This window comes from Danio rerio, chromosome 22 (assembly GCF_049306965.1).
Source record: "Danio rerio strain Tuebingen ecotype United States chromosome 22, GRCz12tu, whole genome shotgun sequence".
NCBI classification, from domain to species: Eukaryota; Metazoa; Chordata; class Actinopteri; order Cypriniformes; family Danionidae; genus Danio; species Danio rerio.
Genome location: NC_133197.1, coordinates 41114210 through 41136195, shown reverse-complemented (window position 1 = coordinate 41136195; position 21986 = coordinate 41114210). Strand labels below are relative to the sequence as shown.

At 38.4% G+C, this 21986-nt stretch overlaps 2 protein-coding genes across 3 annotated transcripts; one reads left to right on the top strand and one right to left on the bottom strand.

Moving 5' to 3' along the window:
- The first annotated feature begins 185 nt into the window (after nt 1–185).
- ncbp2 (nuclear cap binding protein subunit 2) lies at nt 186–4814 on the top strand. 2 transcript variants are annotated; one of them, XR_012397314.1, is made up of 4 exons: nt 186–331; nt 2511–3143; nt 3560–4179; nt 4564–4814. XR_012397314.1 is itself a non-coding variant. In NM_173249.1 (4 exon segments), coding segments are annotated over 4 exon segments (468 nt in total). In that variant the 5' UTR covers nt 197–256; the 3' UTR covers nt 4636–4808.
- A 1346-nt stretch (nt 4815–6160) lies between these two features.
- On the bottom strand, nt 6161–20939 carry senp5 (SUMO specific peptidase 5). The gene is given in 10 exon segments (NM_001080197.2): nt 6161–7387; nt 8132–8182; nt 9541–9624; nt 9696–9833; nt 10080–10157; nt 11361–11408; nt 13858–14002; nt 16083–16188; nt 16473–17285; nt 20792–20939. Coding segments are annotated over 9 exon segments (1464 nt in total). The 5' UTR covers nt 17152–17285; nt 20792–20939; the 3' UTR covers nt 6161–7252.
- Between the last annotated feature and the right edge of the window lie 1047 nt (nt 20940–21986).

Sequence of the window (21986 nt, the reverse complement as noted above, 5' to 3'; positions counted from 1 at the left end):
TAATAGTGGGAAATATTTGTTTATTTGTCTCTTCGCACTACTGTTTTGCTCAATGAATTGTTGCTTAAATTATTTAAGTAGTAGGCAAAGGTAATCAACAATGTCGTAGCCTTAGCTGCTCTCAACAGTAGGTGGCGGTAAAGCAGTGTGAGCCGGTGTCATGCACATATGAAGAAGAGCGCTTTCCGCTTTGTGTGTCGTGCTGATTTAAACACGTCCAGCTTCACTTTTCCTCAATTAATTTGCTTTTTTCACAATGTCCATAAAGTTAAATGCTCTTTTCAGCGACTCCTATGTTGATGTGAGCCAGTACAGGGATCAGCATTTTAAGGTGAGTGTAAAATGCGCGATGTTTAATTGTGTTCAGCTGTTTTCTTTGTATTTTTAATGTCTTTCTCCTTAGTTTAATCGCATTATTTGTTTGTTTATTTGTTTTTGCAGGTAAACATTTATGTTAATGTTGTTGTTGAAATTGATTTACTGTTTATATTTCTACCACATGCTTTATCTAAAGGTATAAGTTGTATTAGAGTTTGTTTATGGCTGAGAGCAGAAACACTGAGCTGTACTTCAGTCTAATAATAAGTTTTGTCATTGGTATGCTTTGGATATGCCACTTTGCTTAACACCACAAGGTTTTACCTATTTTATCAGCAAAATGTTTGTAATAAAGTCTATTTAAATATGATATGATCACTAATGTGTTTATCCATTGTAATGAGTACAGGTCTGAATGAGTGTAATTGTAGATTTTCATTAATTGATCTTTTTTTTAAACCTATAAAGATTTCAATCATATTTGCCTTTTTATTAATATTTTTATTTACTTATTTATTTTATTAATATTATTATTTTGTTTCATCATTATCATAAACATTGTTACACTTACAGTTCCTTAAAAAAGACGAGTAAATTAAATAATACAATTGTGATTTATATTTGCAGCAGTGTTTGCACATACACTACCACACTAAAGTTAGGAATCTGCAAGATTTAAAGTTTTATTTTGGAAAGATGAATCTTAGTATTAGACCGTTCTTATGTCCACAAACTTTATAACCAAAAACATTTTCCCCAAACTTTTACTTACAACCGATTAATAATATCATCTGATGCATTTTAAAACATTCTAATACGCCAAATTGCTGCAAAAGAGACATATCATTATTGATATCGTTAATATTATTATTATTATTAATACTGTCATTATTATTATCGTCATTATCATCATTATTATTATTATTATCATGATTATTGTTGTTATCATATTATTATTATTATATTACTATCATCATTATTATTATTTACATTATTATCATCATTATTATTATTAATATCATCTTAATTATCATTAATATAAATGTTATTGTTATTATTATCATCATCATTATTATTAATATTATTTTCATTATTATTATTAGTGATTATCATCATTATAATTAATATTAATATTAATATTATCATTATCATCATCACTATTATTATTATTATCATTATTATTATAATTATTAATATTATTATTATTATCATTATTATTATTATTATTATCATCATTATTATTACTATTATTGTTATTATTATTATCATTATTATTACTTTTATCATCATTATTATTATATTATTATTAGGGCTGCCCAATATATTGTTTGATATCGCAATGTTTGCATTGGCAATAGTCAGATCTCAAGATATGCATTGTTGAGTTTGGATTATAAATGACCAGAAACCACAAAACACATGAGATTAGTGCAGACATGGAAACACAATAGAGTATAACATGTATCGTCTGCATGTGTTTTTAAGGCCTGCGACTGCGTGAGCATTTCAGTAGAGCATAAAGAAGTTTAATAAAGATGCATTTCATGGAAATATTTATATGATGAAGACTGCAATGTTAATTTACATTTGATTATTCAATTACTGCAGTTGAAAACAGCTACTCTCCCCTGAAAAGCGTAACGTGTGGTTTATTTCTTTTTAATATTTGCTCCTTTGTGTTTATTTATGACTGTATTTTGTTCATTATGTGTATAATAAAGGACATTCAAATATGTTTCTATTTCACTGCCCGTTAAAATCATTCCAATCAATCTAAATGAAAGACTTTCCAAACGCTGCTATTTAAGTCATCTGCTGAAATTGTATTAATATCGCAGAGGGAAAAAATAACGCAATGTCAAGTTTTCTCAATATAATGCAGCTCATGAACAGAATTAAAAAAAAAATATTATAAATATTAGAATTATTATATAACTATTATAATAGCCAGCTCTCTCTTTATTTTTATATATATATCCTATGTCATGTGATCAACATGCCTTTGCTGAATAAACTTTTTTTATTATTATTATTAGGAATAACATGTAATAACATAATAATATTAGGAGTAACATGTAATAACAAAAATAAGAATAAAGTTAATTTAAGAGTAGTTCTGCAAGACAGAAGTAGATTTCACTCGTGAATAAAACACACACATAATAAAATGCATGATCTGGTCTCGTTGTCAGGGCAACCGTTACGAGCAGGAGAAGCTCCTCAAACAGAGCGCCACGCTGTATGTAGGAAACCTGTCCTTCTACACCACAGAGGAGCAGGTGCACGAGCTCTTCGCCAAGTGTGGAGACGTCAAGAGGATCATCATCGGCCTCGACAAAATCAAGAAGACCGCGTGCGGCTTCTGCTTCGTCGAGTATCCTTCTAATTAGAGCTGCAGCATAGATCGTGTTAGCGTTGACGTCGCGCTGTGAGCATCCACAATGGATAGATTTCAGTCAGGTGACCTGAGCGGAGACCTGGGGTCTGTTCCATAAACCAAGCTTAGAGAAAAAGCCAGGCTTATTTTGGTAAGTCAGGTTCATTAATGGCGGATTCGGTTTCATAAATCAAACAAACTCAGTTACTCAGGCAGCTTGACGGACGGATGAATGGATGGATGGACGGATGGATAGATGGGCAGATAGATGGATAGATAGATGAATGGATAAACGGGTAGATGGATGGATGGGCAGATGGATCGACAGACAGACAGATGGATGGATGGATAGATAATTAGATGGATGGATGGATAAACAGACAGACAGACGGGTAGATGGATGGATGGAGGGACAGGCGGATAGATAGATAGATGGATGGATGGATGGGCAGATGGATGGATGGATGGATGGGCAGATGGATGGATGGATGAATGAATGGATGGACGGATGGATAGATAGATGGGCAGATAGATGGATGAATGGATAAACGGTTAGATGGATGGATGGGCAGATGGATCGACAGACAGACGGATGGATGGATGGATGGATGGATGGATAGATAATTAGATGGATGGATGGATGGATAGACAGACAGACGGGTAAATGGATGGATGGAGGGACAGGCAGATAGATAGATAGATAGATAGATAGATAGATAGATAGATAGATAGATAGATAGATGGATGGATGGATGGATGGATGGATGGATGGATGGGCGGATGGATGGGTGGATAGGCAGATAGATAGATAGATGGATGGATGGACGGACGGACGGATAGATAGATGGATGGAGAGATAGATAGATAGATAGATAGACAGACAGACAGATGGACGGATGGACAGATAGATAGATAGATAGATGGATAGATAGATAGACGGACAGACAGACAGACGGACAGATAGATAGATAGACAGACAGATGGACGGATGGACAGATAGATGGATAGATAGATAGACGGACAGATAGATAGATAGATAGATAGATAGATAGATAGATAGATAGATAGATAGATAGATAGATAGATAGATAGATAGATAGATAGACAGACAGACAGATGGACGGATAGAGATAGATAGATGGATGGGCAGATGGATGGATGGATGGAGAGATAGATAGATAGATAGATAGATAGACGGACAGACAGACGGACAGATGGAGAGATAGATAGATAGATAGATAGATAGACAGACGGATAGATAGATTACTGATATAATAGCAGCTTATGAAATATGGTTGTGGCAACACTCTGTATTGTCGTGAGTTCGTTAACTGCTGTACTGCAGATATTACACTCGTGCGGACGCTGAGAACGCCATGAGGTTTGTCAACGGCACGCGTCTGGACGACCGCATCATCAGAACAGACTGGGACGCAGGCTTCAAAGAGGGCCGACAGTACGGACGGGGGAAATCTGGTGGTCAGGTAAAGCACGTTCTCATTAACACAGTCATTTATTCATATCCACCTTCACTATCATGTAAACGTGATGCAGCTGTGTGTAATGTGCAAGCATTTTGGTGTCTGCTGCCATTATTATGAACAGAAGCTGTTATTTATCTACACATGATATTGTGCAGGTAAAATAAATGATAAATGCTTGATATTGTCAACTGATACTGCATTTTTTTTAATTATAATCATATATAATGTAATGTAATGTTTGTTTTTTAGTGTTCCCGAGGATCACAGAATTTCTGGAAATATAAAAAAAAGAAAATAAACTCAAAGGGGGGAATAATTCTGACTTCAGCTGTGTATATAGATATTTATATATGGTGTTTCATGATCCTTCTCTCTGTGTTTCAGGTCAGAGATGAATACAGGCAGGACTATGATCCCGCCAGAGGGGGTTATGGGAAGATGGTGCAGAAATCTTGAACATCCCTTTCGTCATTTTCCTTTTCTTTTTTTAATCTTTTAAAATATTTCCACGTTATGAATGAATCTGGCAGGATTACGGCTGTTTTCTGAATGTACATATCGGAGTTTGCTTTAGGAATCGCTCAAGTTCTTCTGGTCCAGCATGATGAGTTTAATAAATTGTGTTTTGTAAAGTATCTCTCGTGTTTTTTCTGCATTGCTGTTAGAAATCAACAGAGCTGGTTCTGTTTTTACAAACACACAGTCTTATTTAGCGCTGTGTGAAGAGGGCAGCTCTAGAGCTGTTCAAATATCGAAAGATTGAAGTGTTCAACGCTGGAGCAAACTAAAGCAGGGTTTCAAGTCAAATTTAAGACTTTAAATCCATCAAGAATGAAATGTCAGACTGATATAGGGCTGAAAACACTATGAATTTATTCAACAGCCCAGCTGGAAAACATTGTACTTGCCCATCAAAACATTTATTCTAATAATTAATATATTTTTAAATGAATCTATTTTATATAATGTCAAAAGCAAGCAGACCTTCGTTATATACATACATTTATCAACATAACTTAAAATTCTGCTTGTGTGCATTATTAGTTAAATTGTGCTTTTATAACTGTATTGCAAGTCAAAAAACCTATATAGGCAGAATTGCACTCACTGGCCACTTTATTAGGTACACCTGTCCCAACTGCTCGTTAACGCACATTTCTAATCAGAATTTGGCCTCAACAGCATGAAAGCATGGATCATCCTGCCTTGTATCAGCGGTTCAGGCTGGTGGTGGTGGTGTAATGGTGTGGGGGAGATTTTCTTTGGGTCCATTAGTACCAATTGAGCATCAACGCCACAGCCTACCTGAGTATTGCTGCTGACCATGTCCATCCCTTTATGAGCACAGTGTCTCCATCTTCTGATGGCTACTTCCAGCAGGATAACGCAGCATGTCATAAAGCTCAATCATCTCAGACTGATGAACATGACGATGAGTTCACTGTACTCAAATGGCCTCCACAGTCACCAGAGCTCAATCCAATAGAGCAGCTTTGGGATGTGGTGGAACGGGAGATTGGCATCATGTCAATATGGAGCAAAATCTCTGAGGAATATTTCCAGTAGCTTGTTAAATCTATGCTACGAAGGATTAGGGCAGTTCTGAAGGCAAATAATGAATTTAAGTAATAATTATCACTGATTTGACAAAACTAAATCTTCAACAAATGCCCCATTCTGCCTGTATAAGCTTGTATATTTTATAAATCAGGAATTTCTGAAGTATTTTGAAAAATGATCAACTTATTTACAATCAGCATATCACGAGGTTTAAAGGGAGAGAAATGAAAATATACTTACTGATCACTCCTCCTCAAGTTGTTGCAGATCTTTTACGATCTTCTGTTGAACACAAAAGAAGATATTTTGGAGAATGCTGAAAACTGTATCTCTGACTTCCACAGCAGAAAGGTTTGAAGTTAATTTAAAAGACGACCCCATAAAGAGGATCTCTAACTCAATGAACCACACAAGACTTGCTGATCAACATGATTTGTGTTGTATTTTTTAAATAACGATGAACGCAGTAGTCAGAGACGCAGTCTGAGGTTATGATTTGTTGGTTTTTCAAGTAACCAAAGTTAGGTATCGCTCTGGAACGGTGGATCACTGACAAAAGTATAAAATCACCATCCTGACATATCTCTGTAGCAAACGGCATCACAAGTGTGTTAAAAACAAACGCTGCCCACACACAGAATGGAGACGGTGGCCGTGATAATAATAATGAGGAGGACTCAACAGTCAACACTGACCTGCGTTTGGCCTTCAGCGTTTGTTTTACGTGATGACAGAGCGGCAGGCTGACTTGCCTTCAGATCGATTTCATTATAAAAAACATAAATAAAAGGCAGAAACCTGCAGCTCCAAACCCACTGTGCCCATCTTAAAATGACCTGTAGCTGACTTCAGGAATGATTAATCTACATGCTACACAACCGCTAACGCATCTGAAGAAAACAACGGAAAGTGCTCAGAAGTGAGAGGACAGCAGTTCACCGAGTAATGCCAGCGCTTGACAGAAAGCAGCTTGATGTCAAGAGTCAATCCTGTGGATTTGTTTCAGCTTGGAAACCTGGTCCAGGAAATCTGCTTTCAGGTGAGCCAGCAGAACCTGTTCAACAGTACATTCAGCCTTTATAAATGCTGCTTGGACCTCAACGTGTGGCATTTAGACACTGTGGAAGTCCTTCAAGTGTCATACTGCAAAGCAAAACCTGACTGAAACACGCAAAGGAACGAACTGAAATGCGTTAGAAGCACAGATCCGCGTGGTTGTGAGGTTTGGAATCAGAGCCGGTAAACCATAAACTCCTCCAGGGCTCACGTCTGTTTCAGAACAGCTCTCTGAGAAACGTCTTTGTTGAGTTCTAGGTTTGTGAGGCCGGGAGGAAGGCATATTTGACCGCCGATGTCGAGCGAAGAGGTAAAAGCAACCTGAAAAATCCTGCCTCAGCCATCGGGAATGTGTGGACAGGCTCGCGTGTTGACAATGTCCAGCTCTGCCTGAGCAAAACTTTGGGTTTTTTCGTTGTCAAGTCCGAACCGGCCTGCTGTGCTGAGGGTCCGGAATCTATGAGGCTTTGACCTGGTCTGGGCTGTGGGACAGTCTGCAGTCACACAGCTCTCTGTAGATCCTCTTGCGGACTCGAGGCATGTCCTCTTGAGTGAACGACAGCGGCTTCATGAAGGCCAGGCACTTACAGTACTGCAAAGACAAAACACACACACACTGCTTTACAAGATTGAAGAACACCAACACACACTCGGTTATGCTTTTTCAAGGGATATAAACTCAGAACTACACACACAGTTTAATAATTATTCACCCCCTTTACATTTCTTTGTTAAATATTTCCCAGATGGTGTTGAACAGATTGAGGAAATGTTCACAGTGTGTCTGATAATATTTATTCTTCTGGAGAAAGTCTGATTTGTTTTATTTGGGCTAGAATAAAAGCAGTTTTTAATTGTTTAAACAGCATTTTAAGCTCAATATTATTCGCCCCTTTAAGCTATATTTGTTTTGGATAGTCTACAGAACAAACCATCGTTATACAATAACTTGCCTAATTACCCTAACCTGCCTAGTTACCCTAATTACCCTAGTGAAGCCTTTACATGTCACTTTAAGCTGTATAGAAGTGTCTTGAAGAATATCTAGTCTAATATTATTTACTGTCATCATGACAAAGAGGAAATAAATCAGTTATTAGAGATGAGTTATTAACACTGTTATGATTAGACATGTGTTACACAGAAATTCAGCTGTGTGCATGATTATAATAGAGACGATATTAAATATTGCACATCATTATCTTACTGGCTGGCTTGGTAAAAAATAAAATCAAAAGATGCCATTTGGAGCAACATTAAATGTTCGCACTGAACATCTTTCTTCATCACCCTCACATCATGCAAAGCAGCACATGTACATGTGAGTATGTATTACCTCCAAAACAAAAGCTCCACAGTCATTGTCATTCTTCTGCTGTGGAATGGTCTGTGGGAGAGCAAAAACAATTACAAAAACACCTAAACAAAGCAGACGTTTATTAATCACACACACACTCATAAATACACTTCATTCACCTATATATTATATAACTGCAGGATAAATATGCTTATACAGTGTGGGAAATAAGTATTGAACACGTCACTATTTTTGCACAAAAAAAAAACTATTTTCTACTATTTGACTTGATCAGATGTTGATAACAACCAATGACATCCATATATGCAAAGAAAACTAATCTAATTAGTCTAAAAATGAAGTTCTGTGATGAAATGATATAGAAAAGGTGTTGAACACATGAAGAAAGGAAGGTGTGGAAGGCCTGGAAAGCCCAGACAGCAGCTGAAATCTCTTCAGCAAGCCTCTGCCCTTCCTCAGTGTAAATGAAGATCAGCTGCTTCAGTCCAACATCTACATCAGCAGGAGGATGAAGATGACACTATTTCAGCAAGACAATGATCAGAAACTCAGCCGAGGAGACTCTCAGATGCTTTCAGAGAAAGAAAATCAAGCTGTAGAATGGCCCAACCAATCACCTGACCCCAATCCAATAGAGAATAGAGAATAAAGCTATACATTAGATTATTCAGCACCAAAGCAAAATGTGGAACTAATCAAAAAACAAATAACCTGAAGATCACCGTGCAAAAGTTATTACACCCAAACTAATATGTTGAGGGGGAAATTTAAATAAAATTTTAATGAACAGAAACATAAAAAAACTGTAAAAATGTAGTTTGCAATAACTTGTTTGAGTTTAAATGTATTATCAGTCTATTCTTAAAGATGTTTGGTGTATATATAGATTTATATTTACTATTAAGTGACTATAATGTAATCATTATTAAGAGGTGAAGTGAATTAAAATGGGATCAGATTACAGCAGGTGAATGTTAACATTACCTTGATTAAGCTTGAACTTAAGACCTGAGAGTTGACCTGCCCCAGCCCAGGCTAGTGTCCCAGCATAAGCTGCCTGAGGTTAAACTATTGTAAATTTGATTTATGAAAATCCGACATTAATAAACCTGACTTACCAACATAAGCCTGGCTTTTTCTCTAAGCTTGGTTTATGGAACAGGCCCCTTTACAAGCTAAAGTTAAAGTAAAAAACATGACATGTTGAATACTTTCCCCACTGTATATCACAGCTTTAACTGTTAAAAGCTCTTAGTTACTAGCTAACTAATAAAGTCAAGTAACTAATTACCTTAACTTTTCTGATTTGCACTGTAATGTAATGAGCAAAGTTTGTAAAGCTGCTTTAAAACAGTAATCATTGTGAAAAGCGCTGCACAAATAAACCTGAACTGAATTGACTGTTTTAGGAAGCTTCCTGTTCAGACCTTGTTGATGAGCATCTTCCAGCCCTTCTGAAAGAGCGGTTGTTTCTTCTCTTTTGCTTCCTCCATGATGTATTTCATGACGTTCTGTGGAGAGGAGACACACGTCAGCTCAGTGTGGCGATTCAGCTCAAACACACGGCTCAGAAAACACTCACGTCCAGAGCGAACTTGAACAGGATGCCCTGGGAGTCGTAGAAGTTGATGTTCTGCTTGGAAACGTCCACAGTGATGAGCGACCAGTGGATCTCCAGATGAAGAGGAATCAGAATCAGTGTCTTCGAAAACAGATCAACCTGAGCACATCAACACACACCCAATAAGACACTTTGCGAAAGGACTATTAAATACTGAAAAACAAGATTATTTTGCTAGATCGAAACACCCATGAGTCCACAGCGTGGTGGAAAACTAGAGTTGTGTTGGTCTGAAAATAGCAGCACATCCTGCGCTATATTGCACCGTGTGTATGATAGAGCCCTCCATCATGCGATAATCAAACAATAACAGTGAAGTGAAGTTCTGCATGCCGTGACGTTCACCTTTTTGGTCCACCGCCTCACTCCTTCATAGCCTTTTGCTACGAACTGTCGGTAAAAAAAACTGTTGAAGAAATGAACCTAGAAAAGGGCAAAGAAAACACAGTCAGATGTGTTTCAGTCTGGAAGTTTGAGGCCTTAAAGGTCCCATCACATTAAAATCAAGCTTTTCAGATGTTAGTTCAGTGTATTAATCTCCAGCAAGTGTAGAACAAAACAGCGACATCATTTACATCTAGAAGACCTAAACATCAAAGTCTTGCAGGTTTCCTCATTCATCTCCTGACCAATCAAATGCTCACTAGTATCTGACATGTCATGTGATGTTTTAATAAACAGTATATACAGTATATGAAGTAGTCAACATCTGAAGAGGATCAAGATTATTCAAATCATCCTGCTGTAAGACAAGAATGGGTGTTGATCAAAAGATTTACGACAGTTGTGATGAAAGTTTTTGATCTACCTCAAATGTCCATTACTGTATATTTGATTTATGCATCATATTTGTAATTGCATTGGTAGGGAAATAATATATATAAATATAAATATATATATATTAAAAAAAAATAAAAATAAAAAATAATATATATATATATGTAAACAGCCATTTTTGCTCTATTTTGAAATGTATGTTGCATGTATGACATCAAGTCATTCACATACACAAAACATGTATTTACCGTACTGTATTTTGCAGCTTATACTTATCGAATTAAGATCATCAGGTGCAAATGATTAGTAATTGACATGTCTGAAAGCTCTTGCAGCATTTAGTAACTTACAAATATTCAGACAACATTAGACAAGTGGACGTAAGTCTATGGACAAGTCAAGTCTATGGACGTCATAAAGATTCTTTGATTAAACATTACGTCCTCACAGTGGTTCACTATTATTATTAGTAGCTCCAGAACTGTCTTGAGCATCTGTCTGCGCTCCCAAAGAGCATCTTACGCCTTCAAAAGCCACGGCATTTATTATAGTTATAGAAGACTCAACTTTAACATTTGCACATTTAAAATTGCACATATTCATTGCACTGATTCACTTATTTGATCTGTACACACTCACTGCACACGGACATCTATAATTATGCTTATCTATCTGCACACTTCTGATTATTAATAGCACCCTGTACATATATTCCTCTATTGTAAATCTCTGTTCATAGCTAACCAAACCTGTATATAATGCTGACAGTACATCCATCTGTGAATATCCCCATAGCTTTTGAGGAAACAGAGCTCACACTTTATATTCTAGATCAAGTCAGGATTTTACCGTGTGGTTTGTAGCCTCCATGATCAATTCTCCATACATGTTAATCACCTGCAAAAACACAGAAAACAAACCATAATAAAAATAAAGGATGTAAGCGTCAACGACAAGACATCCGCATAAAATCACACTTCATTAAAAAGAAAATTAAATGCAAGAGATTACCGTTACAGTTTAGAATAGATTTTGATTATTGAATGAGCAATACGTGTACAGCGTTTATTAATCACAGTTCAACATTCACTAATATATCAGCACAGGGATTCCCAAACTTTTTTATTCCGGGACCCGTCTAGGCAAGTAATTCAATCTCAAGACCCACCCTAATATTTTATTATGGAGAAATGGGTAAAAAATGTCTCCATTCAAAGCAGTCAAAAATATATGGTGTGCGGCTTTTTGGATTTTGCGATTTGATATGCACAAGATGAGGCTGGAAGTGCTGTTTGTGGGATGCTGGCTGTAACTTTTTTCAGAAGACAATATGATCAACCTTTGATCAAGCCTCTTGATTATGAGCAAGCCCCGTCACATAGCAGTAAACTCCACTAGTGCTAGTGTAAAGTCATAAGTAACTGAATCGCTTTTTGATCGACTACTACAAGCTGGAAAATGTCAGATAAATATGCCAATGCAGTTAACGTTAAAGCTGAATAGATCTAATATTTACACATTTGCTTGAGGAAGGAATGATGGGGGTAGTTACATTACTATTACTATTTTCCATAACATCTATGCCCTTCCATAACATTAGCTGACGCTAAAACTAACAGACAGCACTATAGCTATCTATTGACTGGCAATCTGTCAATGTTGGGATGTAAAATAATGGACAACAATTAGCTTCAAATGATAGAACACATAGCAAACATTAGAAAATATTGACAATACAGAAATTAAATAAAGCTGTAAAATCTACTTCACTTTCGATTGTATTTGCATATTGATTAAAGTTACTGTAGTTATTTAGTGAAGAGCAGCTAGTGAATCTCTCATTGTGTTTTGTTTGATAACAGAGGTGTTCATGTGAGAATGCACAGATCTATAATGAAGCATTTGACTAATTTAGTAACTGTTGGTGCTCATTTAAGAGAAAATTAGTCGTGTTTAAAATAAAACACGCAGGACGGAGCAAAGAAAAAACAAAAAAAACAAAAAAAACAAAAAAAAAGCACTTTTCCGACGGTCCCTTACTGAGACCTCCGCTCAGCGCGAGCTCTACCGGCTAAACGCAGATTGCGAGGGCTCAAACAAAAGAAAAAGACGGCTGTGAAACATCACCAGCTTTGTCTTTTCGTAGGAAACACACTTCAGATATTTTTAGGGCGAGAGGTTTTTGAGTTAATGCTGTCAATCGTACTGGTTTTGATGTAAATATAGCTGCAGATGTGACATTGCGCGACCCACCTTTGTTCACCCACAGTTTGAAAACCCCTGCTCTAGCAGATCCAAATTTATGACTGTTATTCAAATGATTTCATGCACTGATTACATGAGATTACATGAACTAACAACGAACAACTCTGCTTCAATTAAGACCCAATCATATTTCTGTCCCCGATGGCGACTGCTGGAGTTATTCCTGTTGTGTTATTTATTAGTGTTTATCTTCAGGAAATCACTGGAGGAAACAATATCAGATTACCATAATGATCTAATATGCCAATAAGCTCATACCCGTACTGTGCATTTACACAGTGGCCATATTCATCTGTGTAAACACACGAAAACAGCATAGACATAACAGCAGACACTGTAGACAGCTCATCACAGATGCCAGACTTCTCTGACATGAGATTTGATATTCTGGGAAATGTTTGTACCTCTTGGTTTCAAGTGTGGTCCTGAAAAATCTCAGTTTCAAGGGCTGTCTAGCCCTTTCCCTCAGCCCTATGCCTTCACGCTAAGCAGGCTAAGCAGGGTATATACAGAACTTCTAAAGTTGAATTAAATTCCCTATACTACCTTTTTTAATACCTTCAAAAAAAGTTTAATACCAGCACGACTTAGATCTGCAACTGTACTGGTGTAAATGAAATATCTCCAACAGACACAGAGCTCCTGCCAAACCTCCACTAGTTTTTCCTCCATTTCTGGAGTCCGAATAAACCGAAAATGAGCGCTTTATCTTCTCCCTCATCCTCCCGCTGGCCTGCAGGCACACACACACTATGCTCAGGATGCTGCTCTCTCATGGGCTGTAGGCGATCGCGGATGTTATTTTCAGTCTGAACTCATTACACACGGCATGATTGGAATCGCTGACAGCTCCACATATTCAGCACGCCAAACATCTCACAGGCATCAGCGAATCATCTGTGATTCTCTCAGATCGCCTCTTTGATAGTTCACACTGTGCGACTCGCTGGCGTGCACGAGCAGCAATTTACCTGTGATTTCAGGCATGCCATTTCTCAAAACCTGTCGACGAGTCAAAATCAGGGCTAAAGTCCTGCAGTCTGAACTCGGCATCAGGATCTGATGTTTAAACAACACCCACCTGATCGTTGACCCAGTTTTGGTCATCAAGCGTGGAAAGGTCTTCTAAGGACAAAGTGTGCTTGTTGTAGGTCACTTGTAAATGCATAGGAGCACAGGCCAGACCTGCCCTGTACTTGGCCACTTCTGCTGTTATCAGCTTCATCCTGGACAGACAGACAGAATGTACAGTACTGTTACATCAGTGAACCGTAAACCATTTACTTTCATTAGACATTCATTTCATTTCTACACATGGCTACTTCATAAGTACATGGATGCATTTGACTTTATTTTATATTAATTCTCACTGCAATCTCATCAAGTTCAAATAGAGAATACTATTAGCACTGATACCACAGCAACAATAATCACAGATAGATGTGTATTACATTAAACAGACCCCAGCATTCAGAGTTCTCGCTCTGCACTTGTTTTCAGGCTTGAAAGACACTTCTAGTCCTAATGAAGGCTGCTTTTATCTGATCCAAAACAGATTTCAATGTTGAGAAATTGCATTTGAATTATATTTTCACACATAAATGAACACAGTAACTTATTTCTATGATGATTAGACTTTATAATAGTGAATAAAGCATTCATTACATGATTAGGGGTCCAAAATAGCGCACTAGTTAAGCATTAATTCATGGTTAATTTGTTCACAATTAAGCATTAGTTACTTAACACTTTAAGGGTGGCAAATTATGCATTAGTTGAGCTCAGTTAAACTCATAAATCATGATTAACTTGTTCACAATTATACATCAGTTAAGCATGAGCAAACGCATAAATCACGATTAACTGAACATCAGGGCATTTTAAACAAAATCTTTACTATTAGATAAGCCATTTATTACGTCTTTAATTGTTTATGTAAGTTGCCTGAACAACAAGCTAGTGTTTATGTGTAATTACTGCCAGTCTGCAATGATATATGGCTGCTATAGTGTAATAAACACAGTTTAACCTCACGTCCTAAAGTTGTGTCCACATTTATAATGGCACTTGAGGGATATTCAAGCTTATTGACTAGAACTAGCTAAATACAGTGCTAATGAAGGCAATTGACCCCCTATTCTAAAGTGAAAGTCATATTATGGCACTTATTGAGGGATATTCGAGTTTATAGACATGAACAAGCTTATAATTAAGGCTAAAATGTCATTAATACAGTACTAATAAAGGCAATTGACCCCCTATTCTAAAGTGAAAGTTATATTAACAATAGTTATGGCACTTATTGAGTGATATTCGAGTTTATTGACATGAATAAGCTAATAATTAAGGCTAAATTACATTAAGACAGTGCTAATGAAGGCAATTGACCCCCTATTCTAAAGTGAAAGTCATATTAACATTAATTATGCCATTTATTGGGTGATATTAAAGTCTAATGACTAGAACAAGCTAATAATTGGGGCTAAAATGTCATTAATACAGTACTAATGAAGGCAATTGACCCCCTATTCTAAAGTGAAAGTCATATTATGGCACTTATTGAGAGATATTTGAGTTTATAGAAATGAACAAGCTAATAATTAAGGCTAAAATGTCATTAATACAGTACTAATAAAGGCAATTGACCCCCTATTCTAAAGTGAAAGTGATATCCACATTAATTATAGTACTTATTAAGTGATATTAAAGTCTAATGACTAGAACATGCTAATAATTAAGGCTAAAATGTCATTAATACAGTACGAATAAAGGCAATTGACCCCCTAATCTAAAGTGAAAGTTATATTAACAATAGTTATGGCACTTATTGAGTGATATTCGAGTTTTATGACATGAACAAGCTTATAATTAAGGCTTAATTACATTAAGACAGTGCTAATAAAGGTCTCATTTATAAACGTGGCACAAAACGAGGGCAGACATGTGTGTGCGTCAATCCCCTCGCAGAGAGTGTGATCTCTAACTTCACAGCAGAATGTGCAGAGCTGCGAGTAAACTCTAAATAGACATATTTACCTTAATTATTGACTTAAATGAAGCACTTTAAAACATCATAATGTCCATAATCATTAATGAATGCATTAAAACAGTATTCTGGTGGACACTGAAGCCTTTTAGGAAGATTTCAATACACAGCCCTGGTCACTGAGCATGCAGCCAGAGTTTGTCCGTCTGAAGTCTTCCGGCGTTCACTGATTCTGTTTTGCACTTGTATACTTTGCCTTCAATAATAGTCAGAAACTGAAGCCAGCATCTTTCATGTGACTGATTATCAAACAAACTTGCCTGTCATTTAAATCAGCCTGAAAGATCTTATTCAGATGATCGAGGACATCGGTTTCACACAGAGGAGTGAAGCTTCCGTATTTCCCGTAAAACTGCTCGAGGAACTCTGCGAGATGAGAAGCATGTTGAGTAATGAAACACATGACAGCACATACTGTACGCCACGCAAGTCAGCAAAAGCCAGGGTTCCCACTCTAAGCCAAACTTTGACTAACACTTGACCTCTAACAAGCACTGACAGCAAAATATGAGTGAGATGATCATTACGGTTGCCTTCTCTAGATGTTAGCATGCATTGTACAAAATAAATAGGTTTCCTCTTGTGTATTAAAGCGTCTGCAACCTAAGCAGATCCTTCATTGGAAGCAGTGGAGAGCAGAGCAGCAGTACCGTGAATGCAGTCGATGATGCCCTCGGTTGTAAACTCAGCAGGCGGTGGTCCTGAAGCCTCTGCAGAGTCGCTTCTGTTCTCCGCAGGGTGGGATTTGCAGTAGTGATGGTCCCAGGAGGCCTTGTCTACACGAACACACAAGCTGGACGGTTCAGTCTCCATCGCATTACTATGAGGAGAAGCGTCCGGCTCTGCGGCCATCGAGGCAGAATCAGAGGGTTTCTTCATTAGGTCATTGAGTAGAGCAGAAGCAGCCTGGACTGGATGGCTGTTCTCTTTGGCGGGATCAGTACAGTTATCGTGAGCGCTGTTCTCCAAACCGTTCACCATCACAGTGCTGTCACTCACACTCTCAGACTGGATGAAGTCGGCTTTTCCTCTGGCATCTGGCGTCTCCTCCATCTCAGCAGTCACTGTGTCGGCTTCCAGCGTGAGGACTCCGGACGTGCTCCAGACCACCTCCTCCTCCGCGGCCACTTCTCCCTGGCTCGCCATCTCCTTCTTCTTGCGGCCTCGTTTCTTCGAAACCTGTTCGTGTCCAGGCATGTGGGGCTTTCCGTTGGGCCCGCAGCAGTCGCACGTCTTTGGCACGCGTTTCCTCCTTGAGCGTCCATTCTCAGGCATCTTACCTGAGCCCGATTCTGCCTGATCAGAGCTGTTTGGTGCCGGGACCCTCATCGCAATCTCTACCCCATTCCTCCCGGGGTCCTCGCACCGCTGTTTGTGTCTTTAGAAAGAGTCCACCATCGACGTCCAGAGCTTGAATTCTTGGCAGATTGGATATATTCGTGTAAGTGGGATGTTTAAAAGCTCTGTTAAAGAAACAAAGAGAATTAGATTATTTAATAATTATGATTGCAATAATGTCTTTAAGACATGGTGGCCGAGAGAGCGTAACGTGCTGCACATCAGGGCTGGGCGATTCATCGAAAAGTAATCGAGACTGACTCCTGAGGCGCAGGTCACTTATTAGATGAAGATTGACGCAGCTTCTCCTGCAGCAAATTCAGCTTTATCTGTTGATCTCTGCCGCTAGATTTTCAGGAAGTGACGATTTTGTTCGCTTTAACTCGCTGGATGGAAACGCTGCTTTATTTGCACATCATTAATACGATAATCCAGCCTTACGCATAAAGTTCCTTCGCATTTTTGGATGGAAACACAGCTACAGGCACTACCCTTCCTACACTTCAAGATCTGTACTCTTCCAGAGTGAGTAAAATCACTCAGGACGCCTCGCACCCAGCACACCACCTGCTCCAACTGTTAGCGTCTGGTCGGCGCTTCAGAGCAGCAAGCACAGAAACAGCCAGACACAGGGAGAGTTTCTCTCCTCAGGCCATCTGAACAGTTAAATATTACTCAACTGTGCAATAAACATGTGCAATGCTTTCTCAAACACACACACAGCACCTTATATCAATAATGCAGTATTTATTATACGCATTAGTACACAGCACCATATAAGTAGGGCCGGATAGAATCTGTGAACATGTTATAATATTTCTGTGCAGAATTGTGATAAAAATCTGCGGATTTATGCAGAATTGTTTTGTGAGCATCATAACTAAAGCTTTAATATATGAACTAAAAGTTTTAACTTTATGGGCTCTATTTTGACGGTCCATACGCAGGGCGCAAACGCTTTCAGGGCGTGTCAGAACACATTTTTGCTAATTTACAGACGGGAAAATGCGCTTTGCGCCGTGGCACATGGGCTAAAAGGGTTGAGTTTATTTTCTTAATGAGTTATAGGTGTGTTTTGAGAATAAACCAATCAGAGTCTCATCTCCCATTCCCTTTAAGAGCCAGCTGCGTCACGCCAAGAGCGCATTCACTATTTACAGGACGCAAAGTAAGTCTAAGTGGAAAAACTGAGCATTTCACAAGCAAACAGTTCACAGTTTATTAACAGAACACTGTTAATCAGAGCATCTACTGCGTGAGAATGAGAGATAATGGATCACTTTCACTTTCACTCTTGGATAGGGAAACCTTTACACACAGACATCAATTAGCCTATAAATAATTAATTGCGTTTGTTAAGTGCAAATATCAGTTTCAAAACTGTTTCTAAATTCAGTTCTAATTTCCAGCAAACGAATAAATGAATAATAATAATGAAGTGTGCTCAAAAACCTGAGTTATATCCTAAAACACACGCTGTGCCCCATATGATCTAAAACCTGACAGGTGGGCAAATCTAAGCTTGTTTTTAATAAAACAAATATAAATATGGATATAATAAATAATACTGCTAATAATAATAACATTATACAAAAGCAAATTGTTATAAATGAATGAAAAAGCCTCCCGAGATGAAGAAGACATAAAAGCAGTGATTTTTCATATTTCTGTCGGCTAGAAAATAATATGTTTTGTAATATTTTAATCCTTTATATTTATATTCTATATCTATTCTTATTATATCCTATATATATCCTTAATATTTAAATGTTTCCATATGTAAAGATATTTGCCTATTGCTCTCTTGTGTGTATTAAGCAGTGTGTAAGCGAGGCACAACTCTGCGCTGGAGTTTAGATCGGGTTAGTTTTGGTCTAATGAAAAATCTATTATAGTTTCTCAGAATAGCAACGCGCCAGCGGTCCGCCTCAGAACGCCTTCCTTTTTAGAGCAGAACACCTACGGGCGCACATATGAGCGCTAATGCATTTGCTATTTAAACAGCGTAGTGTAACGCCTCAAAACCACTCTTGCGCCAAGCTGAAACTACCAAAAGAATACTGCGCCACGCCTTGCGCCACACTGCGCCAGGTGTAGGATAGAGCCCTTAATGTTTACAACGCAACTCCAATTAGATCCACTGTATTTGGTAAACAAAGCCAGTCTCTCATATAAGATCTCTGTACAAATTACTGTACACACTGCACTGTATGAATGAATACTTACAACACTGAAAAATAGACAAATCAAATTTGTGAGATGTACACTCCGCAGGAGAAATAAAACTGCATTGTGCCTATATATATATATATATATATATATATATATATATATATATATATATATATATAATGTAGGCGATGCAGTAGGTAGTGCTGTCGCCTCACAGCAAGAAGGTCTCTGGTTTGAGCCTCGTCTAGGTCAGTTGGTGTTTCTGTGTGGAGTTTGCATGTTCTCCCTGTGTTGGCGTGGGTTTCCTCCGGGTGCTCCGGTTTCCCCCACAGTCCAAACACATGCGCTATAGGGGAACTGGGTAGGCTACATTGTCCGTAGTGTATAAGTTTGAATGAGTGTGTATGGATGTTTTCCAGAGATGGGTTGCAGCTGGAAGGGCATCCGCTGCGTAAAACATATGTTGGATAAGTAGGTGGTTCATTCCGCTGTGGCGGCCCCTGATTAATAAAGGGACTAAGCCGAAAAGAAAACGAATGAAAGTATTATGTATATATTAGCCAAGGAATGAAAAAGAAGTTGGTTTTATATTCTCACATTCAGACTTTCTCCTTTATAATATCACACAGAAAAGCATTCTTTACCAATTCTAAACAGCGAAATCATACTAGCAGCCGACAAATATCAAGATACAACATAGTTCAGTCAATTAAACAGTGCTAATGCTGTTGTGAAGTCATATTTACACATGATTTCAGTTCGGATATTCAAAGTACCACAGTAACATATAGAGAGCGCGTCACAAGTTCTCACTGAATGACTGTGCGAATATAAAGCCAACTATTTTCAAAACTGCACAGGAAAAAAACATTAAAAATGGCATACGAAAAGACAATATTCATAAACTATTCTGTCAATTTTACACACAAGTGAATAGTAAGTGAGGTTCTGACCAAATCTGTCTATGTGTTTATGTATATCTAGCCAACGTGTGTCTATTTTTAAGTGAAATATAGCTTGTGTGATGGGTTTATTCACAAGTTTACATGGAGTTTGACAGATTTCAGTTTGAACATTCTGTTATAGTAATCGTCTTTCATCTAACTACATGAAGAGCCTCACTTACTACTTTAAAAACCTCCGTGTGACTGAATTAGCACTGCAATAATACCAATATAATAGATCATCAATCATCCAGCAATCACAACCGGGCTGATCTAATAACATAAGGACAACAGTGTTTTCATTATTACTGATCGAAACACAATGAACATAAGAAAGCACTTCAGTCATGAAGCATCTTGCAGACGCCGAGATTAAAACACGAGCGATGTAAAGAGTGTAAATAATCTCCGTGATTTGGATCAGACCGGTTCATTTATACAGCTCTCGACAAACACACACGCTTCTGAAACACTCGCACACAAAGAGCGCAGGCGGCTGAGGTGTACGGTCTCACCGTGTGTCGGTCTGAAGGGTGTTGTGTGCAGGAGCTTCAGGGAAGTGCGAATAGATTCTGAAATTAATGTCCCTTTATTTAAAAATATCGAAAAAAGTGAGGGTTATCAGGCGTTGTTATGGTCGCAAACCGAACGCGGCGCACGTATATGATGTCACAGGATGTCGCCAGTGCACTGGCGACGACTAGCGGGAAGGAGAGACTTTGCATAGAGATATATACATTAGATGTCGCCTACTCTGTTGTTGTCCATTGGAAGGAACGCGTCAATAGAGCCGCCATTTTACTACAGGGTAGCGCTCCTTTGAAATGAATGCGGGACCAAGCTGCAGTGGAGGACTGTGGCCATCCAGAGCCGGAGATACACACATTTACACATATATCTATGGTCCGGGAGTTTTGTTAATATGACAATATTGTTTTAAATTAGGAACATTAAAATTTCACATCACTTTTCCACATTGATCAGTGATCACACAGGCATCCCTGCTGAAAAATCCAGCTTAAACCAGCCTAGGCTGGTTGGCTTGTTTTAGCTGGTCAACAAGGCTGGTTTTAGAGGGGTTTTGGCTACTTCCAGGCTGGTTTCCAGCCATTTCCAGCCTGGTCTTAGCTGGTCAGGCTGGAAAATGACCAGCTAAAACCAGCTTGACCAGCCTAGCCAAGCTGGGAGTCCAGCCTAAACCAGCTATATCCAGCTTAAACCAGGCTGGTCAAGCTGGTTTTAGCTGGATTTTGCTGGTAATTTTCCAGCATGACCAGCTAAGACCAGGCTGGAAATGGCTGGAAATCAGCCTGGAAATGGCCAAAACCCCTCTAAAACCAGCCTGGTCGACCAGCTAAAACCCGCCAACCAGCCTAGCTGGTTTAAGCTGGATTTTTCAGCAGGGATTCCTGAAAAAGAGCTTGTGTTTGTGTGTATTGAAATGTTCTCAAGCTTCTCACAGTAGTTTGCTGGAGTTTTGGCCCATTCCTCCTGCAGAATTGCTGTAACTGAGTCAGATTTGTAGGCTGTCCTGCTCACACAAGCTCAACTCTGCCCACACAAGCTCAACTCTGCCCACACACTCTCTATAGGATTGAGGTCAGGGCTTTGTGATGGCCACTCCAAAACATTCACTCTGCTGCCCTTACAGCACATTTGAACTGATTTGGCAGTGTGCTTAGGGTCATGGTCTGCTTAGAAGAGCCATTT